Source organism: Cricetulus griseus, chromosome 10, assembly GCF_003668045.3.
Source record: "Cricetulus griseus strain 17A/GY chromosome 10, alternate assembly CriGri-PICRH-1.0, whole genome shotgun sequence".
Lineage (NCBI taxonomy): Eukaryota > Metazoa > Chordata > Mammalia > Rodentia > Cricetidae > Cricetulus > Cricetulus griseus.
This window is the reverse complement of record NC_048603.1, coordinates 12,584,575-12,610,258: the sequence shown is the minus strand read 5'-3', so window position 1 is coordinate 12,610,258 and position 25,684 is coordinate 12,584,575. Positions and strand designations below refer to the sequence as shown.

The 25,684-nt window shown below is 39.4% G+C and overlaps 1 protein-coding gene across 24 annotated transcripts in view; it reads left to right on the top strand.

The window, feature by feature from the left end:
- LOC100752044 (regulating synaptic membrane exocytosis protein 2) overlaps nucleotides 1-25,684 on the top strand; it is a 390,889-nt gene that overhangs the window by 217,406 nt on the left and 147,799 nt on the right. For 22 of the 24 annotated variants that reach the window (XM_035449594.1, XM_027431481.2, XM_027431480.2 and 19 more), the window contains 3 exons: nucleotides 9,161-9,229; nucleotides 11,930-12,086; nucleotides 13,307-13,417. In XM_035449594.1, the coding sequence (XP_035305485.1) occupies nucleotides 9,161-9,229; nucleotides 11,930-12,086; nucleotides 13,307-13,417 (337 nt within the window). Of the gene's footprint in view, nucleotides 1-9,160; nucleotides 9,230-11,929; nucleotides 12,087-13,306; nucleotides 13,418-25,684 lie in introns of those variants that run through there. The other 2 variants (XM_035449591.1, XM_027431476.1) reach the window with 2 other exon arrangements.

Here is a 25,684-nt window from a genome sequence, read left to right as displayed (position 1 = left end):
AACGTTATAAATAGGCTTGGAACTGTTCAATTCATCCAAGGTTTCCTTAAGTCCTTTTTGACAAAACTCTGGTAGCTTATGTCTTTCTACTTAAATTCTTACGTATTTGAGTTAATATATTGCATGTGTTTCTCATTTTTAGTTTGTCTTATCTTGCCCTTTTGTTTTGAAATATTTATTTTAATTGTGTCAAGTACCTGTCAAGCCTATGGGGCTGTGACTGACCCAAGACACACAGTTTAGGTAGGAGGTATAACTCTTTCACCAACTTGATGAGATGGACACTGTTTAAAAATTGTATCTAATGTGACGTTGAGATACCTTTAAAAAAAATCCTCTTAATAGAGGTTTTAGTGAGCCTAAGAAAGCATGACATTTAAAAACTGCCTTCAAATTTTATCCGAATTGATCTTCACTGCTGTGTCCTGGTACAGTGGTTCCTTCCCTAAGCCGGGTGTGGGCTTAGTCAGCCTCCTCACGCCGCTCGCCTTGAGGCTTATACCATAGGTGCCAGCCACTTGTTGGAGTTATTGACTGTGATGCTACAATACTGATGAACTCTAGAACTTTCTAGACACTGAGTCTCGATATTCGAAAGCCATTTTGAACCATTGTCTTTACTGATTGTAAGGCATTCTAACCCTCAGTGGTGCTTGTAGTCCGTATTCCCTTAGCACACCTTCTTACCCCTGCTCCTCCTTGGGAAACCTAGGTCCTTACAGTGTTGGTTTTCATGGTAATAAACCTAGAGTTTGGAAGTAAGTGTCCAAACACATGCCCTTAATTCAGAGAAAAACTACCAAAGACTTGGTGGTTTTTTTTTTTGTTTTTTTGTTTTTTGTTTTTTTTTTATAATGAGAAGGTAGCCAGGTGTTGGTAGCACACGCCTTTAATCCCAGCACTCGGGAGGCAGAGGCAGAGGCAGAGGCAGGCAGATCTCTGTGAGTTTGAGGCCAGCCTGGGCCTCTGTTCCAGGACATCCAGAGCTGTTACACAGAGAAACCCTGACTTGAAAAAACAAAACAAAACAAAAAAGAAATGGTTTCTTATGCTTACTTCTTAGTCTGTTCCCACTGTACTCAAATACCAGAAACACAGTTCTGTTTTGTTCCTTTAAAATACTTTATGTAATTGCTCTGCTGTGTGGGCTTCCAACAGACCAGATCAATCTTGTGAAAATTTGGCAAATGAACTATTTCTCATTTGCTAACTTTAAAATCATTACACTTTTTAAACTTCAATTCAGTGTTAGAAAATAAGTCTCTTTAATAACTGGTACTACAGGAAGTTACATTCTCTCCACCAGAAATGTCAATTGTATTACAGAGAGAGAGAGAGAAAAAAAAAAAACAAATTTATCCCTTTACTTTTTGGTGGTTTTCATACATTTCTTTAAATAATATTAAAATGTTTAGATAACTGTATCCTTAAGGTTTTTGAATATTTGCCTTTTCTTAGAAGGAAATCAACTTTAAACTGGCCGTTTTTAAAACCCAGAATCCCAAAATGAATAATATTTGTCAGTGGTTCCTTCAATTTCTGTTCCCTAGCTGTGTGACGGTGTGTATCTATCAATCAGTTATCGCTTGCATTTTGGAGTTTGTAACATAACCATGTTCCCGACAAGCACCGAGGCAGAATTTAATTAGATTTTGTCTATCTTCTTTAGTTTTTGCTCTTATCTTAATATCTTTAATTTAGTCAGATTTTCTAGTAACTTAATTTTAATTTTTATTCATATATAATGCATTTCGTCTTATTCTGAATTAGTATGGTGCTTTAAACTTTTAACACATTGAATTACAATGTCTGTAGAGATGAGATTTCCACAGTTCTTCTACCAGTAACAATGTGTTTTTGACATTGCTCCCACACTGTTTTCCAGATAGAGCCTTGTGTTCATATAATTCAGGTAAACACAGCATGTGTAGTGTTGATTGCGTGTGTTCATGGGCACAGTGTAGTTTGCTCTGCTGTTTTGTGTTTTGTTTGGCCAGTGTGCAGATATTAAATACTAACTACTGTGTCAACAGCATTTCATTACTGCCTATGGGGAATTTCCAGTGTCTTCATGCTCATGTGTTTATTATTTTGATATTAAAATATTTTTAAAACAGATTTTTATTTCAGTGTGTCTAAATTATCTCCTTTAGTGTAGTATTATTTCATTAATAATGAATATTTCGTATGTTATGTATGGCTTCACAAAACTTAAATTTCAATGGATATATTTTAAATTCCTAATTTATTTTTACTCCATGCGTGTAGGAGTTTGTTTGCCATGTTGGTGTGTATGAAGGTCACAGGACAGCTTGTGAGAGTCAGAGCCCATCTTCACCTGTGGTTCAGTCATCAAACAGCTTGTCCGACTTGGTGACCATGCCTTTGAGCTATATGGATATAATTTTAAGTGGTTTTGTTGTTGTTGTTATTGTTTGCTTATGAATGGCTAGTGTTAAAAGATGAGGTGCTTTTTAATTAAAATTCACATAAGGTGTCTTTGCTCAGCATCTGTGGTAGCCTGCTCTATAGCCCTGGCATTCAGGACACAAAAATCACATAGTAGGAATCCAAGGTCATCCTTGGCTGTATACAGATAAGGAGACCAGCTGAAGCAGTGTGCAAACTGATTTCTACAACCAAACAGTCCAAAGCTACATTTTCTATAGATTTCATCTTTTCAGCAAATTTTTTTATATAGTGCAAGAAAAATATATAAACCTTAGTGTATTACTATAGTGTATCATGCCAACATGTACTCAGGGGTTAAATTGTTTAACTGGTCATTAAACTTATTTGAATATGTTCAACCTAGCAAAATTACAAACACACACACACACACACACATACATATATTATACATAAATTCTATGCACATACACATTATCAGTAATGAACAATGTAAAAATCTATACCATTAAAATTATGTCAAAATAGGAAATACTTAAGTATGAATTTGGCAAAAGTATAAAATAGTTAATAATGAAAACTTAAACTCTGTTAGGATAAAAAATTAAACAATATAAACACAATAAATATAAATATACAGTGTGAATGATTCAGAGTGTCAGTATTATGCCTTTCCATACCAGTAGACTTTTTTTTTAATAAACTGAAGAGTTATCCTTGATTTCATCGAGAAGAAAAATATACAAGCACATAAAAGAAACATTTAAGTTGTGAGCCCTCCAAGATTTGATTTCAACGTTAATAAAATTGCAGTAACCGAAGTCATCAATAGAACAAGAGAACACAGATCGACACAGAGACGGCTAACCATGGACAAAATTGCATGGCAGATACAAAGAACACACTCAGATCACTCCTAATATTCCTGACTTTGACATAATTCTGAGGTCATTAGCCGTAGCGCTAAACTGGTATGACTGGGGCCTGAGGAAAAAAGAAGAGACTCAGTCAGAAAAGGCAAACTCCATCGAGGGAAGACTGTGAATACAGACATGGAGAAGGTGGCCAGGCACCTGGAGTGACGCATCTGTGGGTTTGGGATTAACAAGGGTTTCTAGAGACCACCAGGAGCCAGAGACAAGCAACTGACTCTGTGCTCAGAGTCTGAGAGCCTGTGAATGAGGGCTCCTGCCTCCAGGACTGAGGCGGTAAAATTCAGTCCTTTCAGGCTGTCTTTTTTTTTTTTTTTTTTTTTTTTTTTAACAGCTCTGGGAAGCTAAGAAGCTAATGCAGAGGTATTTTGTAGTCTGGAATGAACATGTGTGCATCCCTAAGTATTTTATTTTTGGTTATTCTTATAAATGGTGAAATATACATATGAGACATATGCCCTTGATCCTAAGCCTAAAGTTAAGAACAAAAAGTCAGAGCCACTTGCTAATAAAAATGCAAATATCCCTCAAAGTAACAACAATTTGTATTTAAACTGAAATCATTTGTGGATGGTTGCACACTTGTGTATTATTTACTGAAGGAGGCGATGGTGGGAGAATAATGAGTGCGAGGCCAGTCTGGGCTACAAAGCTAGTTTCACGACAGCCAGGGCTACATAGAGAAACCCTGTCTTGAAAAACAGGAAAACAAAAATTTCAACTTCCATGTATTAAGATGCCTCAATAGACACAAAATTGAAAATACAAAAGAATGAAAGAACACAAGTTACAGGTCAACACAGTCACTGAAGCACTTGCAGCCCAGGACGAACTTAGATTCCTCACGTGCACCCATTAATATTTTTACGTATATTTATAGTAAAATCAAATTATTAAATTATACAAATTATGCTCAACACGATGCAGAAAGTATATTAATTAATTCAAAGCTAATGTCCACTCTTCATAGACTGGTAATAAACAGACATTTCTCAACCCTATGAAACGGAGCCTAAGCACATGCCACTTGGAACTGTCAATTTATTGTTTTTGAAAGGTTGCTAACTTTTACAGGTATGGAGTGTTTTGCCTGCATGTGTGTATATGCACCATGCCTTGTACCCAAGGGGGCCAGGAGTGGGCGTCGGATCCCGTGGAGCTGGGATTACAGGTGCTCAAGGGGCGCTCTGTGGGTGGGTGCTGGCTGCTGCTGTTGCAATGTAGACGAGGAAAGCATTTATTTTATTTTATACTCTGTGTAACAGTCCATTGCTAAGGGAAATTGAGGCAGGCACTCAAGTAGGGAAGGAAACTGGAGGCAGGAACTTACTGAGGCCATGGAGAAGTACCGCTTAGTGGCTTGCTCCAAATGGCTTGCTCAGCCTGCTTTCTTACAGCACCCTGGACCCCTGGACCCCTGGCACCCTGGCACCACCCACAATCACTAGTGAAGAAAGTGTGTCGCAGGGTTGTCCGTGGGACAATCTGATGAGTGCATTCTCCCAACTGACTGTATGTAGCTTGTGTAAGATTGATAGCAAGATGTATAGCAAGGTTTGGAGTCTTTGAAGGGATTGTAGACTAACAACTCAAAGATGTTTGCCTTGCCTCTTTCAGTGCCTCTATCTCAAGAACGAGCTGCTATCCTGTTTCCTTTTTCTCTCTGTTGGCCTCAGGGTCAGTCCCATTGCTCAGTGCTGTCGTCCTAAGCCTCCACTGCTTTCCAAGGGGGTGGGCAAGGCATTCAGGAGCTTACTGAACCCTTGGCAGTACAATTTGGCCTCAAAGGAGCTCATGTGAACATTACTCTCTTGGTGGCAGAGGTGTGCTTACTGCTATTGTAACGCATACCAGGAGCGTTTCCTCTAAAGCAGGCCTGGAAAATGAGCAGGTAGCAGAGAGGACACTAGAAAACGTGGTCAGTGGGCTTCCCTGGATGTTTGACCCAAGTTACTGGAGCTTTGGAAATACTCATAGAGCCAGTAATTGTTGTGTATTGTGGCTCTATTGATTGTTTTAAACTTAGTTTTAGTTTTTAACAAGTTTTTGAAATTATAATATAATTACATCATATCTTCTTTCCTTTTCCTCCATCCAAACCAACATGGAAATGTTGCCTCCTCTGCTTCACGCTCTTCCAAATTCATGGCCCCTTTTTCGCTATTGGTGTGTGTGTGTGTGTGTGTGTGTGTGTATGTGTGTGTGTGTGTGTATGTGTCAGATAACTGCTTGGTTTGCTCCTCCCAGGGAAAGTCTATTCCTCCCCGGCCCCCTTAGCATTCTTCAGTCACCTCTAGTTCACAAAGAACTAGATAGAAGAGGGTTGAGGCCTCATGCATGAGCTTTCCCCTGACACGTTAGAGTGTCTTTCGGTGTCATCTTGTTCAGGTTGTGTTTAGGCAGTCTTGTTGGTGAGACTTCCATAGTGTAGCTTCCAACATTTCTGGAAGACAGAGTCTCACAGCGTACTTCCTGTTTCTCTGGTTTCTCCTCCTCTTTTGCAATGATCTCTGAGCCTTAGATTCAGGAAACATGTTGTAAATGTATCCTTTGGGCTGGGTTCCACAGCTCTGTGTTTTGATTGCTGTGGTTTTCTCTAATAGTCTTTGTAGGTTGCAAAGAGAAGTTTCCTTGATGAGGGGTGAAGAGTACATGTATGTGTGGGTGTAAGAACAGACATTTCCAGTGTAGCTCAGGACTCGGCTGGGTTAGTTAGGTGGCTTTTGCGGCTCCTCCAAGATCCATGACTGTACTCACCCTAAGTTGTTGGCCAGGTTTCCAGTTCTGGGCCCGATTTCCTTCTTTTGGAGAGGGTCTTAAGTTCAGTTACAGAGCTGTTGGTTGCTATAAAGGTATGTGTGCCCTGCCAGTCTCTGAGAGTTATTATGGTCATGCTGGTCATTGATGTAGTTTGTAACTGCCCTTACTTCCCTCGTTTTGAAGTTTTCATGCTACTTTGAAGGGGAGGAGGCTTTCAGGGGACCTGATCTCAGTTCCTAACGTTCGCATAAAGGACTGGCACAAAGGCGTCATCCATAACCCTGGTGTTGAAGGGAGGTGAGAGTCATTGGTCAGCCAGTCTAGCCAATGGCGAGCCCCAGCTTAGGGGGAGAGACATGAGGAAATGACTGGAGAGGAATAAAGCATGAAACGCAAATGTCATGTTCATAACTACCAGTGCAATGTTAGAAGACATGTCAATTTCTCCTGAGTTTGCGAGTTCATCCAATACAAGTGAGATAGAAATCCCAACAGAATGCCTTTGTGAAATATGCTAAAGTGGTTCTCAAATTTACATGCAAAAGCAAATGTACACGATCCAAGATATGACTAATGCTGCAGAGGGATTTGTTTAGCAACATATATGACACGATATTTAGAAAGATAGTAAGTTACTGATTTGTGGATAGGCAGCTGTGCAAGAGAAACTGTAGACGAACGCATATGTCCTTTTAGGTAGGATGCATTCATTTCTGATGCAGGTTCTACCACAGATGACTGGGAAATAATAAATAGCAAATTAGTAATTTTGAGAAATGTGCTATCAATAGGAAAAAAAATAAGTTGTCTCCGTCTTATATGCAACCCAAGTTCAAAATGGATTTGGATTTAATTGTAAAAGTCAACAATTTCAATGTTTTCAGAGGAAGTCTCAGAAAATTCATTTTCTATAGTTAGAAAATGTTTCTTATTAATAAGACACTGAGATAATGATTTTCATACAAACAATTAATATACCAATCAAATCTAAGCATTGAGTTCATCAGAATGTTGAAAAGAGAAAAATCCAAGTAGAGTGAACCTAATAACAGCACATTTTAACTTCTTTAAGGTTAATATGGGAGCATAAAATCTCAGTTCTGTAAGAGTCAGAAGGAACTAGTGTTTATTCTGCTGAACCTGAGGACCTGATTTGCAATCAAGACTGATAAATTACCTTGTCTTTTCCTGGTGTTCTTGTCTAACCCTTGGCTAATAGTAAAAGCTTCACATCTTCATACTATACCCCTGTGACAGCAATCATTAACCCCATACTTGGCCCTGTACAAAAAGAAATTTTGTTAAAATTCACAGCCAATTTGCTGAATTTTCTCTGTTATAGCCCCAGCTGTGTAATCCTTTATCTGGCCAAATCCATTTAAAAAACATGCTCTAGCTTTATACACCCCATTCTGTCCCGTCTGTTGGAAATTTGTCAGGTAATTCTCATATAAATGCCTGTGCTAGACAGGGGTTCTTTGTGTAGCCCTGTGCCGTCCTGGGACTCACACTGTAGACGAGGCTGGCCTCGAACTCACTGATCCACCTGCCTCTGCCTCCCAAATGCTGGGCTCCCAACAAATGTCCATTTGTGGGTTTTTTGTTTGCTGGTTTATTTGTTTTTTTTTTTTTTATGTCCATGTTTTTTATTGAAGTTTTCTGACAAAATTTGTGGGTGGGTTTTACTTGAGATTACCTAGTACAGAATCGAGGTGTGATGCCCTCTCCTGTAAAAGGAGACATGCAGTAGCTGGAGTCATACACACTCTCTCAAGGAAAAGGGCGTGGCTGAAAACAACTAAGCGAAGGATATGGGGAAATTCAGAGTATTTCTGAGAGAAGTGTGCACATACTGGAAGGCGCTCCTGAAACACCCTGATATCTCTGCTTTGGAAACCTTTCGCATTGAGCGCTATCTTGTTTTCTTTTAAGCTATATAGGAAAGCAGGTATTTTCCAGAAACTAGCACCCAATGAATGGTGTGTAGCGTGTGATGAAAGACAAAAACAAGTCAGAGAAATCGCAGCCCCATCATCATTTTTCATCATTAAACGTCTTGTGATTCCAAGACAGAGAAAAATAACTTTAATAAGAGATTCTGTTGCATAGTGTGTCTGTTCTGAGACACACATCCTGAAAAATAAATGTTAAAATTTAGTACTTGTTTTTCTGCACGGTCTATTTCATAATTAAGTGTAAAGTGTGTTCAGTTTTAGACATTAAAATTCTGTTTTATTCAACTTGATGCCAGTTTTGCTATATTGAGATTAACGTTAAAATTTCCAGAGATGGATGTCGGCAGAGGCAGGCAGATACTGTGAGATAAATAAGCCTGCCTGGTCTACATGGTGAGTTCCAGGTTCCAGGCAAGCCAAGGTTGCATAGTGAGACCTTACCTCAAAGACAAGGGAAAAAAGTTACTTTGGGAAACTATAATGTAATTAAATTCTACAACCTGTTTGTGCTCCTGGTCCACTTCTTAGAAATCACAGCATCACTGGCATTTATGTATGATTTATTTCTTGTCTTCTTGAACCAACAGGGGGGAGGGGGGCACAGCTAAGAAAATGAGAAAAAAGGAAGGTCAAAGTGTCAGGAATAAACTTATGTTCCTCAAATTCTCTGTGATAGTGTGTAGCAAAACTTGGCTTCAAAGTTCTTAGTCATTCATATTAGGAAGTGACATGCTGATTTGGAAAATGACCTGTCTCTCTGTGTGTGAATTTACCTGGCTTAAGTGCCTTTGTCTCAAAGCATCTAATGCTAACTATTATTTTTCAATAGATCTTAATTATATATTTCATACTTAAGATAGTTTCAGACTTTTACCATTTTGGAGCATGTTTCTGAATAATTTTGTAAACCGTTACCTCTTTACCTAACCTCAAGAAACGTCTGTGAAAAGCAGTGTTGGTGAGCACGTAATAACTCTCCTATCTTTTCCTCTGTCTTCAAGTGTTTCATTGATAATACTTTCAATCATTTTTCAACTTCAGTGGGTTTCTTCTTCTTCTTCTGAACAACTGTAAAGTTTAATTATTCTTGTCATTTGTTTATAGGGTCAAGGAGAGTAAGTGACAGTGAGGTCTCTGACTATGACTGTGATGATGGAGTTGGTGTAGTATCAGGTAAGAGTTTCAGAATTCCTTTATTGTAATAAAAAGGGTAGTGCAGTTGCCATTATTTATCATCAAAATAAATAGAGAGGAATACAAATCTGCCTCCCTATCTCCCAAAAATAACCTCAAGAAAACTTAACAACCTAAACTTCCAAACAGTTGCTGGAAATCCTGTGCAAATTGTTGGAATGAATATTCTTTAAAGAAGCCATCCCTGGCTAAGAAAATATTTATAAATTTTCTATTTAAAAACATTAGTAGCTGGGATGTGGTGACACACTCCTTTAATCCCAGCACTCGGGAGGCAGAGGCAGGCGGATCTCTGTGACTTCGAGGCCAGCCTGGTCTCCAGAGCGAGTGCCAGGATAGGCTCCAAAGCTACACAGGAAAAACACTGACTCACCCCCTCAAAATTAATAATAATGCTTTTATGATAAATTGTATAATTTATTTATATATAACTGATTGTGTAATTGAAACTTCATAAGTAAGGCTCCTTAATGTTACATAATAATTTATTCTAGACTTCTTGTTTAGTTATAATGTTAGATTAAATAATCTAGCAAATCTCATAATTATAGTTAACTTTATTTATTTATTAGTTATTTTATTTATTAGTTTATTTATTTATTAGTTTATTAGTTTATTTATTTATTAGTTTATTTATTTTTTAGTCATAAGCCCTGCTGTAGCTGCATCAGTGATTGCTGACTTTTTGATAAGTTTCTTTTTTTTTAACAGTAGGGTCAGCATGCCATAGTCAATAAACTACTTTTAAAAACTCAGTTGCTGTGTTTTGCCTTATTTCTTTTTAGGAATGAACAATATAGTACTTGCTAAGATTGAAAAAGTTTTTTGCATTTTCATATAGTGTAGAGATCCAATCTCAGTTATTTCTCCCACAGATTTTTTTTTTGTATCATTGCTGTCTTTTTCATGTTCATATTCTCTCCTTTTGTAGTTGACTAGTTTTACTTTGTACTCTTTTTTTTTTTTTTTTTTTTTTTTTTTGGTTTTTCGAGGCAGGCTCTGTGTAGCTTTGGAGCCTATCCTGGCACTCGCTCTGGAGACCAGGCTGGCCTCCAACTCACAGAGATCCGCCTGCCTCTGCCTCCCGAGTGCTGGGATTAAAGGCGTGCGCCACCAACTCCCGGCTTACTTCCTACTCTTACTTATGCATTGACATCAGTGTTTTGTTTCTGTTTGTTTGTTTGTTTTGTTTTTTTGCCTTACCAATTCCCTTCAAAACATGAAATCCATTCATTCTGATGTCATTTTTAGGCTTGTCTCCATTCTTTATTTTTTCCTTTCAAGATAAAAAAGTATTACTCACTCAATTGAGTCCTGAATTAGTATCTAAAATTTTGGACCATATTTAAAACATGTGGTGTTTTTAATACCCATATCCTTTTTTTTTTTTCATGTTTAAATTGACAAACATCTGTCTCTCCAAATCTTTTTCACTGTATGGTGAAGCTATTATTTTTTTCTTGTTTTTTGAAGCACACAGCCCATAGTTGCATACATCTGTTTCTGTCATTGTGGTAAAATGCCCAGGCCAAAGGAGCAGCTATAGGAAGAGGGTTTGTCCATAGCCCTGTTTACATACATCGTTGTCAGTCGGACACTCAGGGACAGAGAGAATGAGTGCTTAGAATTCACAGCCATTCCATTTGCGTCTAGATAAACCGAAACTGTGTCTGCCAGATAAGGACCTTGCCTTTTTCCTGTTCATTGCCCGAAGCCAGTGATCGTCCTTAAGAAATTAAAGCGTGAATTCCCTTTGCTGAAACCCGCAGCAGCTGACGCCAGAGTGTTCAGAGGGCTTGAAATAAGCCTGCATCCCACTTAGTTCCTTCCCTTTCCGAATTCCCTCTTCTACTTCCTCGGGCACCTCCTCAGTTATTCACGGCTTCACCGGTTCCTCCGTTCCACGGCACCCACCTAACACTGCAGATAGGAAGCCACGCAGGAAGGAGATGGTTTTCCCGAGCTGTGTCTGTGTACCCGGCATGAACCTAGGCCTTCATTGCCTGCGAGCTCACGTGCTGCTTCTGAGCCGCCAGCAGCTAGTGCAGGAATGACCGATGACCACCGGCTCCGCGCGTCTCCGTTACCTACATGTTTCACATGTGCACGGCTTCAGGCCTCCCCGCGCAGAGCTGCTGCTCTTGTGATGTGCAGACCCCCTCCTCCTCCTCCTCCTCCTCCTCCCCGTGTCCCAGTGTCTGCGCTTCCTGTGTTAACTCACTCTGTGAGGCTGTGGAGTCGCTGCCGCCGTCCGTCCGTGTTCCTCCGCTTTGACCGTTAGGTCTGTTTTCACTCCTGTGGTGTGTCAGCTCTGCCAAGTAGTTCAAGAGAAGTGGCGTTGAGTGCTGCTTAGTGTTTACCTTACTTAAAGTGTGAGCGCCAACTGTGCAGCGTCTCATCACCTCGAAACTTTGAATAGTTAGGAAGCATTCAAGTTTTTAGAGATGGAATATTTTTAGAACAATCTTGGGTCTGTTTTTAAAAAGATCTTAAAATTTTACCCTACCCAATACAGTGAGCATAGTGACGACCCGGGTATCAAACGTCCTTCCGTTTTCATGCTCTGCTTATGATTTTTTCAAACATGTCATACTGTATTTGCTATACTTTACATTTGTCTTACGAACAGCGTTGCAGCCGCACCGGGCAGATAATTACTCTTTTATTTCCTGCCCTCAGATTACAGACACAATGGTCGAGAGCTTCAAAGCTCCACTTTGTCAGTGCCAGAGCAAGTAATGTCCTCCAACCATTGTTCACCATCAGGGTCCCCTCATCGAGTAGACGTGATAGGAAGGACCAGGTCGTGGTCACCGAGTGTCCCTCCTCCACAAAGGTGAGGTGCTATGTGCATTTTGCTTACAGCGTGGTGGTTATAGAGAAATTGACATAAATTACCATGATAACCTCTAAAACAAACCGTTCTTTAAAGTATTCTTTTAAAGAAACGTAAAAGGCCATTGCAATGGGACTAAGATGTGATATGGGTTAATTTGTTCCTTTGGGTGATCTGTGTGTGCTATTAGACCTAAGATTTCAAAATAGCTCAGTAAAACTGGCTTTAAATGGCACACAACTATTAAGCAGATCCATTTAGAACCAAATGATTATATAGTAATTGGTAAGTTTAAAAAGATTTTTAGAAATCTTTGGAAAAACTAACCATCATTCATAGTAGTGGGAAAAGGGGTCACACCGATCTGTTGCTCTGGATTTTATAGCAGTAGAAATCTCAGGTCCACCTAGCTAAGTACTAAAGAGCTACATGGATCAATAATATAGATAATTATTCATGATAGGTAGTTCACGAGACACTAAGTAGGAAAACTGTGTTATATACAAAGATACAAACTAATTTAATTGATGTTGACCAGATGAACAATACAGACATGTACATATCAGATTTGCCTGTATGCTTTTTCATCCCCCACATACACGTGGAACACTGCAAACTACTGAAAAAAGATGGTTTGCAAAGGCAGAAACCCTAGTCCATCACCTAGAATGAAGTTTTAGCTTCTTGTCTGTGTTTTCAAAGGACTACCATATTCAGAGTAGACGAGGGAAGGATTCAGGTCAGATAATAATTAGATAGCTATAACTTAGTAAGTCAGGAAGGTGGTAGTGCAGGCTAGAGCTCTACCAGAGAACATGGTTACAGTTGAATAGGTACCGACAGTTGTTTTTCCAAGATTAGAACTCAGGTCCAGCTTACATAAGGCATCTGTCCCTCCGTTCCTGTGGCCTGTGCTAAAACCCATGTGTAACACTGAGCCTGTCTTCTCATAAATATTTTCCTCTGGTGTATATTATATCACCGATTACCAGTTATAGCAAACAGGGTGTTGGCCATCAGTGAGGTGTGATATTGTTTACCTTCTCCTGAAGGATCTTTATGTCCTTAAGAGCAGCCAGATCCTCACCTAACTGTTAATTTCCAAATGAAATTCATTCAATCAAAGATACAAATAAACAAAAAAATAGATTTTATTTTTTTTTTTGTGGGGGATACGCTATAGATTAGTCAGATATTTCATGATCTTGCTGCCTTAGCAGGAATGTGGACCAGGGGCTTCGAGGGACACGAACTCCTGGCCATTACAATACAATCAGCCGGATGGACAGACACCGGGTCATGGATGACCATTACTCTCCAGACAGAGACAGGTAAACACAACGAACTCACTGAACTCTACTGCCTTTGGGAAGGGTTACTGTAACACATTTTCTCAAGCCCTTTGTCTCGCCTGCGTTTCCAAACTATGCTTTTTCTTTGCTGTTACTGCATTCTTTAATGCAGTAACAAAGGTAGCCCTTTGCTTAAAAGAAAAGGATAAACACGTACAGTTATCTTGATAAGAAAAAAAAACAAAACAAAACAGGATGAACCTGACCATCAGGGCTCAGCTGACCATGGCTTTCCTTATCTCCATGGCTCTCCTGAGCACTGTGGCTCTCCTGAGCACTGTGGCTCTCCTGAGCTCCCTGGCCCCCCTGAGCTCCCTGGCTCCCTCCCCTGAGCTCCATGGCTCCCTTTCCTGAGCTCCCTGGCTCCCCTGAACACCATGGCTCCCCTGGGCTCCATGATTCATGTTTAGATCCCCAGCACTTGGAATGGAGATCAGGAAAGTCGCAGCTATCAGATCGGCCATCGCTGCCTGACTGGACTCTGTCAAGAAAAGATTAAATGAAAATAACTAGCAAATTTGCACAAGAGATGATAATGATAATCAGAATGCAAACATGTTTCCTTACCTACACATAGCAAATTATCATGTGTAACATATATCCATAGGCTGATAGAGATTAAAGACTTTAATAGATTTCAGAGAAATGGTGTGACTTTTCATAAACAGAAATATTGAGACAGAGACTCAGTCTGGTTTGTTTAGGAAACTTTTCTCCAGGAGGTTTTATTTCATGGCCATCAGTAAAGTTTTAACATCGTAAAGAATCACACTTGCTGCATTTGCAGGAATTCTCTGAATTTGCCCCATTAAATGTGACAAAATTTGGGAGTAACATGGTATGTTACAATGCTTGCATTAATTTCTACTGATTTTAAGAAAGTCAATTAACTTTCTAAATTAATTTGGTTATATGCATATATAAATACTATTGGATATTTTTAAACTCTTAAATGAGTTTAGGATAAGACAAATACAGTATTCAGAAAATATGATGAAATAGTATGGGAACTTACTTCCTTGTCATTGAAGTCCACTGACATGACAAGTAACTGTCAGGGTGTCTAAAAGAAATCATTTGGTGTGAATCAAGATTAATACCAATCTGTGCATGTAATTCCCTTTTGTCTCCAAAGACTGCATAGAGTATATCATCTACATTGATGGTGCCAAACAAATACTAATTCTTATGTCTATGATCAAAGAAGAAACAAAATAGCTATTAAATTAGTATTTCTATTAGCATCAGGTAAAAAGTATTTAATTTTTTGCTTCTGAACATTTTTAAAACCTTTTTCATGTAATGAGTGCCTGAAGGCTGGTTCTGTGTGTGCTGCCTGCTGGGAGACACCCAGTCAATGGGGTGAAAGTAGAATCCCATTGTTGGCTTGCCTTAGACCTGGAACGAGTCATAATAAAGGGCCAGTAGGTATTTTGCTTGCCTATTAGAATGTTAATAAACTTTATTAGCTTTTAAAATTATTTATATAACTGTGGCTCCTTAGCCACTGAAAACTTCCTTATTGAGAGAATAAAATAGTCTAAATGACTATAAGTTTCTTTTAAGCTTACATAAAGTGATCATTTAATGAAAAAAAAACGACTCCACATGAAATCCAAAAATAATCCTCATAGAAAGTAATAGAATGAAATTATAAAAATAACCACTTATTATTACATTAATAATATTTTGTCAGTATTTTAAGGCACATATTATTAGATTTAATGACCACAAACAAAGAACCATTCAGCTTTAATATTTTCTGTTAAAACACAGATAATTAATCCCGATTTTATGTAGTCATTATGTTTTTCTTCTTTGTGATCTTAAGAATCTTTTAGTGTAGCAAGAATATTCAAATGTTTGTCTGTGGAAATTTTTAAGAAGGTAGACCCATGTGATTTTATAAGGGAGGACGTAGATGTGCAGATCACAGTCATCCTTTTTTTGGGATCTGTTGCGAGTCCTTTTAAGCCTTATTTAAAGTAGAATTTCATTTCAATGGAAACAAGCAATAGAAAGCACTTCTCGTATTATTTTGACTACTTGTGCAATTCATTAATACAAGGAGCAACTTTCATCGCACAGTATTCTCCCTTAGTGTCTGTTCTGGTCTACTAGTCTTAAGGATTTTCAGTAGTCACATGCATCAGAAGGGCCTTTTAAAAGGGGGAATGTATTCTTGCTTTGTGTTTAGGAATATCATCCTCTAGAATTGTGAATCTGCTCAATTCATTTGGAGTTGAGATATGTCTGGGTGACTGATAGGAGAAATTTCCAGAAGGTTATCTCTGAGGGGAAGACCTGTCTTGAATTTATTATAGGTGGCTTCCCAGTAGGCTGTGAACCTAGCTGGAGGGAAGAAAATAAGGGGAATGCAGTCAGGTCAGCCTTGTTTTTCCCGTTTCATGACTAGCCTGAGGTAACTGCTCTGGTTCACCTCACCATCTCTGTTATGGTGGGTGAACATCTGGAACTGGTTCAAAATAAGTTTTTCCTCTTTGAAAAATAGGTTATATCAAGTATTTTATCATAGTGATCAAACGTTGATTAACCCAAGAACCAATCAATATTACTGTGTATTAAAAAATCAAAAAAATAATTTTCTCTGTAATTCAGGGATTTTAAAAGATGCACACATTGTTCCTGTTAGTAAAATCTAATGAAATGTAGTGTATTGAATTAGAAATTCATTTAATTGAATGTACAACTTTTCATAGGATTTGGAACCAAGTGTTCTTGAATTTGTATTTAGGATTTTAAGTATGGCTTGGGAAAACCAAGATTTGAATTTTGGACCTATAAATTTTATTGTATAAAATTATACAAATTAAGTGACACTGCCTCCAGTGAGAGTTTTATATTCCTTATTGGACAGCCAGTTGCCGCAAAGTATAACACACAGCTATGTATTATCAAAAGTTTGTGTTGTTAGTTCACTGCATATTGTAATCCAACTGCTCAGAACATAGGGGTAGGAGGTTCAGGAGTTGAAGACCAGCCTTGGCTACATAGCTGGCTCAACGAGACTGAACTACATAATGCAATCAAGAAAAGAAAGAAAATTTTATATATTTAATAAAAATAATGTGCTGTATACAACATTAAGACAACATTGACTCTCAAATATTTTAAATTTCAAGATTAACAATCAACCTGAAGCAACAAAGATGACAATAGTCAAACAAAAACAAAAAGTCCGAGAATTAGTTAATTGAAGCATTGTGGAGAAAGTAAAAGGATGGTAGCTGACTGGGCTTTGAGAAATGGGAATGCTTGTTCAGTCAACAAGAGCCAAGTTACAGCAGGAAAGCACGCCTACAGGTGCAGTTGAGTATGAAGCAGTGTTGGGTGCCATGCTGGGTAATGGGATGTGAAGAGCTTTACACTGACCAGATCCCCTGTGATGCATTGCTGCTTGCATTCCGTTATAGTTCTTTAATATATTTCAGTGGTGGATGCAGGGTATGTAGCATTCTTTCTCTTTATGGGCAGTGTCTAAGGATTATGTATCTATATTTTATTGGAATCTTTGATTCCTTCTTGGTCTCTATCATCAGTCAGAATCCTACTGTGTTGTGAAGAGTAAATGCTGTTCACAAGTGACGCAAGCACTGGATGCACATTATTAGTTACAGTGACGCACTGTGAATGGATGACTTGTATTTGTCATCCCCCGCCCCACTACTCCTTTTGACTCGTTTCTTTAGTAACCGCGGTAACTACTACAGCTGGGAGCATAATTTGTGAGGGGATATGAACATAGGAGTTAACTTACTATTAGAGTATATATAGAGAATTATATATTTAATAGCATCACAGCATACACAACGCTCGTGCATGTGTGCGCGCGCGCGCGCGCGCGCACACACACACACACACACACACACACACACACACACACACACAGTTTTTGTGGGTTGTTTTTGAGACCAGGTTTCTCTGTGTAGCCCTGGCTGGCGTGCGCCGCCACAGCCCAGCTGCAGTATATTTTATTGGTTGCTTTTCATTCCGCTAAGTATGACTTTAGCATCATAAATAAAATTGTAAAATCAGGGTTGGTGGAGTGGAGGGGCAGGGCTCCACACTGCCACCCTCAGCAGCGGGAGGATTTCCGTAGGCTTCAGGACCTCAGCTCTGTTCTAGCTGAAATGTGTGGCTTTGGCATAGAGGAGAATTCAAGGACTAATTAGATTTGGGAGGAATAAATGATAACCTAATATAGTATTTAAAAACAAAGGTAAAGAAATGACAGGTGCTCAGAAGTAAAGACTGCAGAACCTGGCGTTGGGCTTCTCTAAGAGAAAGTCCCCTTCATTGTTTTTATAATAGTCATTTATGCTATTTCCCCTTTGGTTGTTTTTATAATTGTCATTAACACTATTTTAGTGAGATTTGAAGTTACTGTCTTCAGTGGTTTGCCTAGGGGCCTAAATGAGATCTCAGGGTGTTTCCAGAAGCCTTCCTGTTGGATCAGATCATAGGGGTTCAGAGAGAAGCATCACTTTCCTGCAAACAAAGGTAGCAGTCTTGCTAGGGCATCTCAGAATGTCCAGGGAGAGGAACGAGACCTACCATGGCCATGCGCATTTAGGCCTTATGGCTGTTTCTTGTTTTAATGAGACAGAGGTCTCTGCAAAGAATACTGTTTCACGTTAGCAACTTTCCAAGTCAATGTTGGTTGTGCTGGAGTTCTTTCTTCTCAATCAGCAGAGCCCTTAACCAGATTCCTGGATTAGGGTTTCCTTCCCTCCTAGTGTCCCCATATTTTTTCCTGTCTTCTGCTTAACCCACAGAAGATGAATTACAAGTTTTCATGCTATTTATCTACTAAAAAAGAAAATGTCTTATATATAAACCTCTGGGGTACCTGAGACACTGGTGCCATTTATTTTCTTTTCCTGCCCTGCCTCTGCCTCCTGATTGCTGGGAATAAGGGCGTGCCCTGCCACCTCCACCTGGCATCCGATTATTAAAATCTCATAAGTACTAAGTGGGTCATCCATTGTGTACAGAAATTTTAAAATGGCACTGCCTTGGTTCAATAGGCATTATTAGATGTTTACTAGTTAGAGAAAGTGAAATGCTGAGAGACTGATCTAATATTGTTAGAACAGAAAGACTAGTTAGAAAGAAAGTTACTTGTTTGAGTTTATGGGAAAGGATTCAAAGAGAATCTGGACTTTAAAGATGAGTAGAACTTTCAAAGGCAAAGAGGTAGAGACAGGCTTGGAGTGGTGGGCGGTCCTGTCAGGGTGATGAGCATGAAGGAATCGTGGAGTCGGGAACACATGCTGTGCTGTGCTTAGAGAGTGTCAGGTGGTGTCCCGTGGACGGGAGTGCCATGGTGTGTGACAATGGCATGAAGATGGGAGGTGGTTTCGAGAGTCTGTACAAATGAAGAATGAACTGGGTTGTAGGAGGAGCAGGATTTGAAGGTAGGAAACTTATTCCAATAGATGCAGAAACCTGATGCAAGCAGTGTCAGGAATCAACAATAAACCACAAACAAAACTTCGTGAGATATCCTAAGCCTTACACCTATCAGGTGTCACCTCTGTGTCCTTAAACTTGCTGCTCATTTTATTATTTTCCTTCTCACCTTTCCTCCTAAAAAGAAGGAAAATATCTTTGTAATATGACATTTGCTAAAATATGCTGCTTGATATATTGAAGTGATAATTTTATCATTTAATTCAAAAATCTAAATGTTATATTTTGTTGCATTTTGTTTTTAGAATATTTGGTTTCTTTTGCCCTCTACACTGCCATATTTCAGTGGGCATTGAGATGATGGCCAGACTTTGAGTTGCAATTCCATTTGCTTTGCTTACTCTCTGATTATTTGTTTAATTCAGACGTTTAGAGCTAAACTTTACCTTCTCCCTTCTTTCCTGAGTCTCATCTCACTCTTGTTTCTGCCATGCTTGCAGTCATTTTCTTACTCTACCTCGCTCCAGATACAGTCAGCCCATTGAGCATCATCGCAGGCATGGAAGGTACACTTTTCTTACAATTGAGTCTGTGTGTGGAGTTGCATGCTGCTGTCTATGTGACACAACTCACTTCTGTGTTGATATATACATGTGTGATTATTAATGAAATACGGAAATAGTAACCCTAGTACTGTAAAGTAAAGCTCCATTAGCTATTTGTACTAGAATGCCAAAAAATACCTTCTCTTTGATGGGTTAGAATCATCGTTCTGTTACCCCGCAAATTTGTCTGTGGTTACTTGGTCAAAGATAGCTGATCAATCCTCCACTGTAGACAAGCTTGGGTCTCTAAGAATGTTCAATCTATGAGAGTACCCTCTTTCCTTTCAACCTATTGTAACTTAATTCCAGTGAATTTGGGGTCTATAATAAGTCTAACTCTTAAAAATAATTTATTTTTAATGTGGGCAAGGTGGCTGAGTGGTTTAAGGCGATGGACTGCTAAAAATAATTTATTTTAGAGTGAAGTATCACTTTCCTGGTGTTTAGCAGAGAAGGGCTATTACTGAGGAGAGAAGGAAAGAAAGTGTCTAGTGCTCGCTAAGGTCGTTTGTAGCTTAGGTCACTTTCTGGTTTTTGATAATGTTTTACTCATTATTTATTATTATTATTTTCACAATTTCATACATGTATAATGTATTCTGATTATATGGCTCCCTCCATCCTCTCTTGTAACCTACCCCTCCAGACTCTTCCAAATCCCTTCTTCCTGATAAACCCTCTCTACTCAGCGTCTTTCTGTGATTGCATGCATGTATACATGCCTGTTTCATGGGTATGGCTGGGACTGATTTACTTGATCAGGGGCAACTCATCAGCGAGGCATATACTCTTCCTCAGCAACTGTTAACTGCTCAGAGGCCCTTGTGCATGGGTGGGGCTTCAAGAGTCCCACCCCTACCCATAATGCAATGTTGATGGAGTGGTTGAGCAAATCTCGCAGATAGCCACCTCTTCTGTGCAGCAGCCATGCCACGTCCTGATGACAGCTTTTCACCTCACTCTTCCCCGTTGTCTTGTTCTTACAGTCAGTCTCTCGTCCCCTCTTCCCGAGTGTTTACTGACCCACGCTTGGAGGAGATGATTGGAGTTTTGAGCCAGTTTACTGGCAACATTTTCAGGCCAGTTAAGCAGAGAATTGTGGTGTGTTCACCTAGAGTAAATTAGAGCGTATGTATTATGCTACGTGTAACCTTCTTTTTCCCTATTTAATTAGTTAGGAGTTGATATATGCCAAGTTTTAGGGAAAAAAAACCACTAATGTGTAAATTCTTGAAGTATGAAGCCACATAGACAAATATGGAAGGAAATCCAGAAGAAAATTTTGATAATCCTAGCAATCAGTTTTGCTGATGTCTTTCAATAAATTTAATGGAAATTTAGTGTCTTGTAATTTAAGTATTAAATGACTGTTGCTAACTTTAATTTTCTTTTACATCTTTTTAATCTTTTCTGTTACTTTCCTCAGTAGTAATTATTTCTTTGTATTTTGCTTTTCACTGTTGTTCAATACATTTCTGGCAATTTCTTGTTTACAACAGTTACAGATTTACCTTGCAAAATGTGAAAATACACTTATATACCCGCACCTTGAACACTCACTCTGTCCTCTCTTTAGGAACTGGCTACTTTGAGTGAAGCCGCCACGTTAACGACTTTTGTTATTTTCCTTGGTTTGTCTTCATTTTTCAGCTAAAAATCATGTGCCACCTTATATAGATTTTATGTTATGTATTGTTCTTAGTTTTAGTTAACAAATAACTTTTTCTTCCTATTATTTAGATTTTCAATTCCCTCGTGTAGAGTCATTTTCTGGTCAGCTCCAGCTTGACTCTCAGTTTCACGTACTTAGTAAATTCTCACTTGTGCCTGTCTTGCATCAAAAGAGAATTATGAAGTCTCCTGTGGTTTCATTTGGTTTACTATCAAGAAACACAAGGTCATTCATGTTTATAGTGAAATATAACACTGTAAAATCTATGCTTGAAGACAAGTTACTAAATGTGTAACTCTAGTATTTGCTATGTATCCATTTATATGTGGTATGGCATCTGCCTTTGTCTCAGTGGCAGAACCCATGAGGGCCTGAATTAAGTAGTGTTCACTACTTCCAGACAGCCTGCCTTGAGCTCTTGAAGTTAGAAAACCTTTTTTTTTGTTGTTGTTGTTTTTGTTTTCGCTAAATATCCACTTCCTTATATTTATCTACATAAAGTTATGTTTATTATTTTTTCTTTAAAATATTGTTCATTCAACATATTTTGATCATATGCTTCCCATGCCCCAAGACTCTCCCAGCTCCTTCCCACCTCCCTCCCCACCAACTTCATGTTCTCTCCCTCAAAATAAATGCCAAAAAAAGAAAGTCAAGACAAACAAAGCCCAAGATACAAAAGCCACCGAAATGAAACAAACAGCACACACAAAACAAACAGAGAGCAAGAAGAAAACCTTGGAGTCCGCTTGTGTTGACTGGCTACTTCTGCGCGTGCCCTGGAGTGTGACTGATAACACCCAGTTGTTCCCTCTATTGGAGGAAACACATTCCCCTTTCTCAGCAGCTGTCCACTGCAAACATCTCCCTGGTTAAAAGGGGAGCTTCTCGTCTGCTTCCCCTTCTCAGTGCTAGCCTCGTCTCGGGTTTGAACCTGTGCACATCTTTGCCCTCACAGTCTCAGTGAGTTCATATGTGCCTGAGTCCCGTTGTGTCTGGAAGGTGCTATCTCCTTGGAATCAGCCACCAATCTCTGGCTCTTACAATCCTTGTGCCTCCATTTCCAAATAGACCCCTGTTCCTTGAGGGGAGAGGTGTGATAAAGGCACACCATTTGGGGATTAGTGCTCCAGTAGTGTCACTTTTTCTGTGCACACCATCCAGCTGTGGGTCTCTGTGTTAAAAATGACCATAACTGCAAGAAGAGGCTTCCCAGGTAAGGGTTGAACCATGCACTGATCTATGAGTGGCTGTGTTACAGAAGACAATGGTGTAGTAGGACTTCCCCAGGGCCCATGACATATCTAGTCCCAGGTTCTTGACCTATTGGCAGTGTCAGGCATGGCTTTCATCTCATGGTAGGGACCTTAAATCTAATCAAGAAGTGATTGGCTACTCCCCGAGAATTTGTGCCACTATTGCCCCAGGGGGCAAATTCGCAGGGTAGGTTAAAGTTATGGATCTCAGGATTTGTAGCCAAATGGTATTAGTGATTACCGTTCATCTCCAGTAGCACACAAGTTCCACTCCAGAGCCATGAATGCTAGTTAGTAGGGATGGATTTCAGTTTCTCGGTGTTTGATAAGTAAGTGGAGTTTTTAGCAATAGGGTTTCACCATCAGGTTATGGAGAGTAACCAATGGGCTCGTCCATAGCCTGAGATACCTGCCGAGTCTGTGGGACTCCTTTGGCCAATGTAACTCATTCATGGTACTAGAAGTGTTACTTGATGACATATGATCTCTAATTTGGGGATTGTTTTTGCCCCCTCCGACTCCATTATATGATAATTTGATTTACATTCCCATGTGTATATTTTTAGGAAGCTTCTCCAGTAGCAGGTTTCCCGTTGGCTTTTCCAAAGGCTTTCAGGGTTAGTTGTCCCTCCTGACACTCCCTCCCTTATCCTGCTCACCTTAACCCCCTCCACATTTAATCCTCCTCTTGTAGCCTGCCCTTTATTTCATCATTGTACTGTATTCTATCTACACTTCCTTGGACGATTCTATCTCCATTCTTGGTCCTATGGGCATCTAAACCTTTTCTAATTTCTGGCTGTTATAAATAGAGCTGAAATAAACGTGGATGAGCTCGTTTCGCTGTACTAAGATGTGGAGTGCTTTGGGTATATGCCCAAGAGTATAGCTGGATCATGGGGTAGTTCAATTTTCAGCCTTTTGAAGATGCTTCACACTGATTTTCATAGGGACTATACAAGTAAGTTTGCACTTCCTCCAGCGAGGAGTAACTAACCGTTCCCTTCCTCTGAACCCTTGCCAGCGCACACTGTCATTCGTTTTATTCTTCTCAGCCATATGAAATATCAAAGCAGTTCTAATTTGCATTCCCCTGACTGCTAAGAATGTTGACTGTTTAAAAAGCGTTTCTTAGTCATTTGTGTTTCATCTTTTGCCAACACTGTTTATTTCTACATCCTGTTTTTAAATCTGGGTAGTTGTTTCCTTGATGTTCGGGTTATTTGCTCATTTTTTGTTGTTTTAGGTTTCTTTTATATATGCTAGATAATAACCCTCTATCAGATACATTACTGGTAAAGACTTTCCCATTCTGTATGCGCTCTCTTTGCTGTTATGGTTATGTCCTTTGCTGTCCAGAAACTTTTTAGTTTCATGAGGATCCCAGTCACTAATTTTGGTTTTTATACCTGAGTCTCTGGGTAACTTGTTCAGAAAATCCTTTCCGGAGTCAGAAATTCCGTTCTGTCAGATTCAGGGTTTCAGTTCTTAAGTTGAGGACCTTGATCCATTTGAAGTTGAGCTTCCTGCAGGGTGATAAATATGGATCAGTTTCCATTCTTCAGTATGCAGCTATCCAGTTTGACCAGCACCGTTTGTTGAAGATTCTGTTTTCACTCCAGTGTATATCATTGAATTCTTTGTCAAAAACTCAGTGTCTCCAGGTGTGTAGATTTATGTCTGGGCCTTCAATTTGATTCTTTTGATCAGTGTGTCTACCTTTATACCAATACCATGATGTTTTTACTTCTATCGCTCTGTAATACAATGTGAAATGTGGGTTGTGTTACTTCCAGCAGTTCTTTTCTTATTCAGGATTGTTTTTAGTTACCGTGTTGCTTTTTCATATGACGTTGAAGATTTTGTTTTTAAATTCTGTGAAGACTTGTGTTGGAATTTTGATGGGGATTGCACTGGATCTGTAGTTTTATTGTGGTAGGGTGGCCATTTTCACAATATTAATCCTACTGATCCTGGGACATCGGAGATGTTTACATCTGCTGTCTTATTCAATGTCTTAAAGTTTTTATCATGCAAGTCTTTCATTTGCTTGGTTACAGTAATCCCAGCGCAGTGTTATTGTTGTTTTGAAGCTATTGGGAAAGGTACTGTTTTCCTGATTTCTTTCTCAGTCTTTCATTTGTATATCAGGAAACTACTGATTTTTGCGTGTTCATTTTTTTGTCTTGCTACTTTGAAAGTGTTCATCAGCTGCAAAATTTTGTATGTGGACTCTTTAGCTCTTTTTTGTATAAAATCATATCATCTGCAAATAAAGATACTTTCCCTTCTTTCCAGTTCCTATCCCCTTCATCTTCCAGTTGCCCATTACGCTCGCTTAGACTGCGGCTGTATTGGACAGGTGAGGAGAGCCTGTGGTTCCCTGCTGGAGAGTGGTTGTGTGGACTCGTGGCAGTCACAGAGGAATGAAAGTGGACAAGTAGGAAAGCTGTGCTTATTATTTTTAACCACCATGTCTTCTTATGTGATAAACTGGAACACAGCAATCCCATCACCCTTGCATATGGCTGTCACGTGGTGACCTCTGAGTTTGGATATTTTTTTCCAGTGGTGATTTTAGCACCTGGCTTTCTTCTTTCTCCACATTATAATTCCTGCCACCAGTCTGCATGATGTCAGCATTCTCCCAAAATACTTACTCACCAGTCACTGACTTCCTTAACTATTTCAGATATAGTGAGCTTCCTACACACGTCTGCTTTGGGGACACACATGGAGATTATCACTGAAATTTGTTCTTTCTTTGTAATCTCAGTTTAAATGCTGATTTCCTCCAGATCCTAAACACATGCAAGCTTCTTTCTTCATCTCTTATTGGTTTAACGATAAGTCTTTACTCCAAAGCCGCAGGAGCCCGGCCGCCACTTGGGCGCTTTCTGCCAGCCGTCCGAGTTCTGCCCACCACCACATTGAGGTCCCAAGTAACACAGAGAGACTTATATTAGGTACAAATGCTGCTTGGCCAATGACTAGGATTTCTCAACTGCTAGCTCGGTCTTAATTATCATAAATTTATATATTTTATAAGACTTATCTTATCAAGGATGCCTTCTGCTGGCACCCTCTCTTGCTGGCGGATCACATGGTGACTCCAGAGCAGAGACCAGGAGGAAGAGCAAGAGAAAAGGAACAGCTTCCTTCTTGTCCTTGCTTATATATGAATCTGCCTGCTATGTCACTTCCTGCCTGGATCGAAAGACTCCTTTACTACATTTCCCAGAATCCTCCTTGACTCCTGGTCCCACCTATCTTGCTTTCC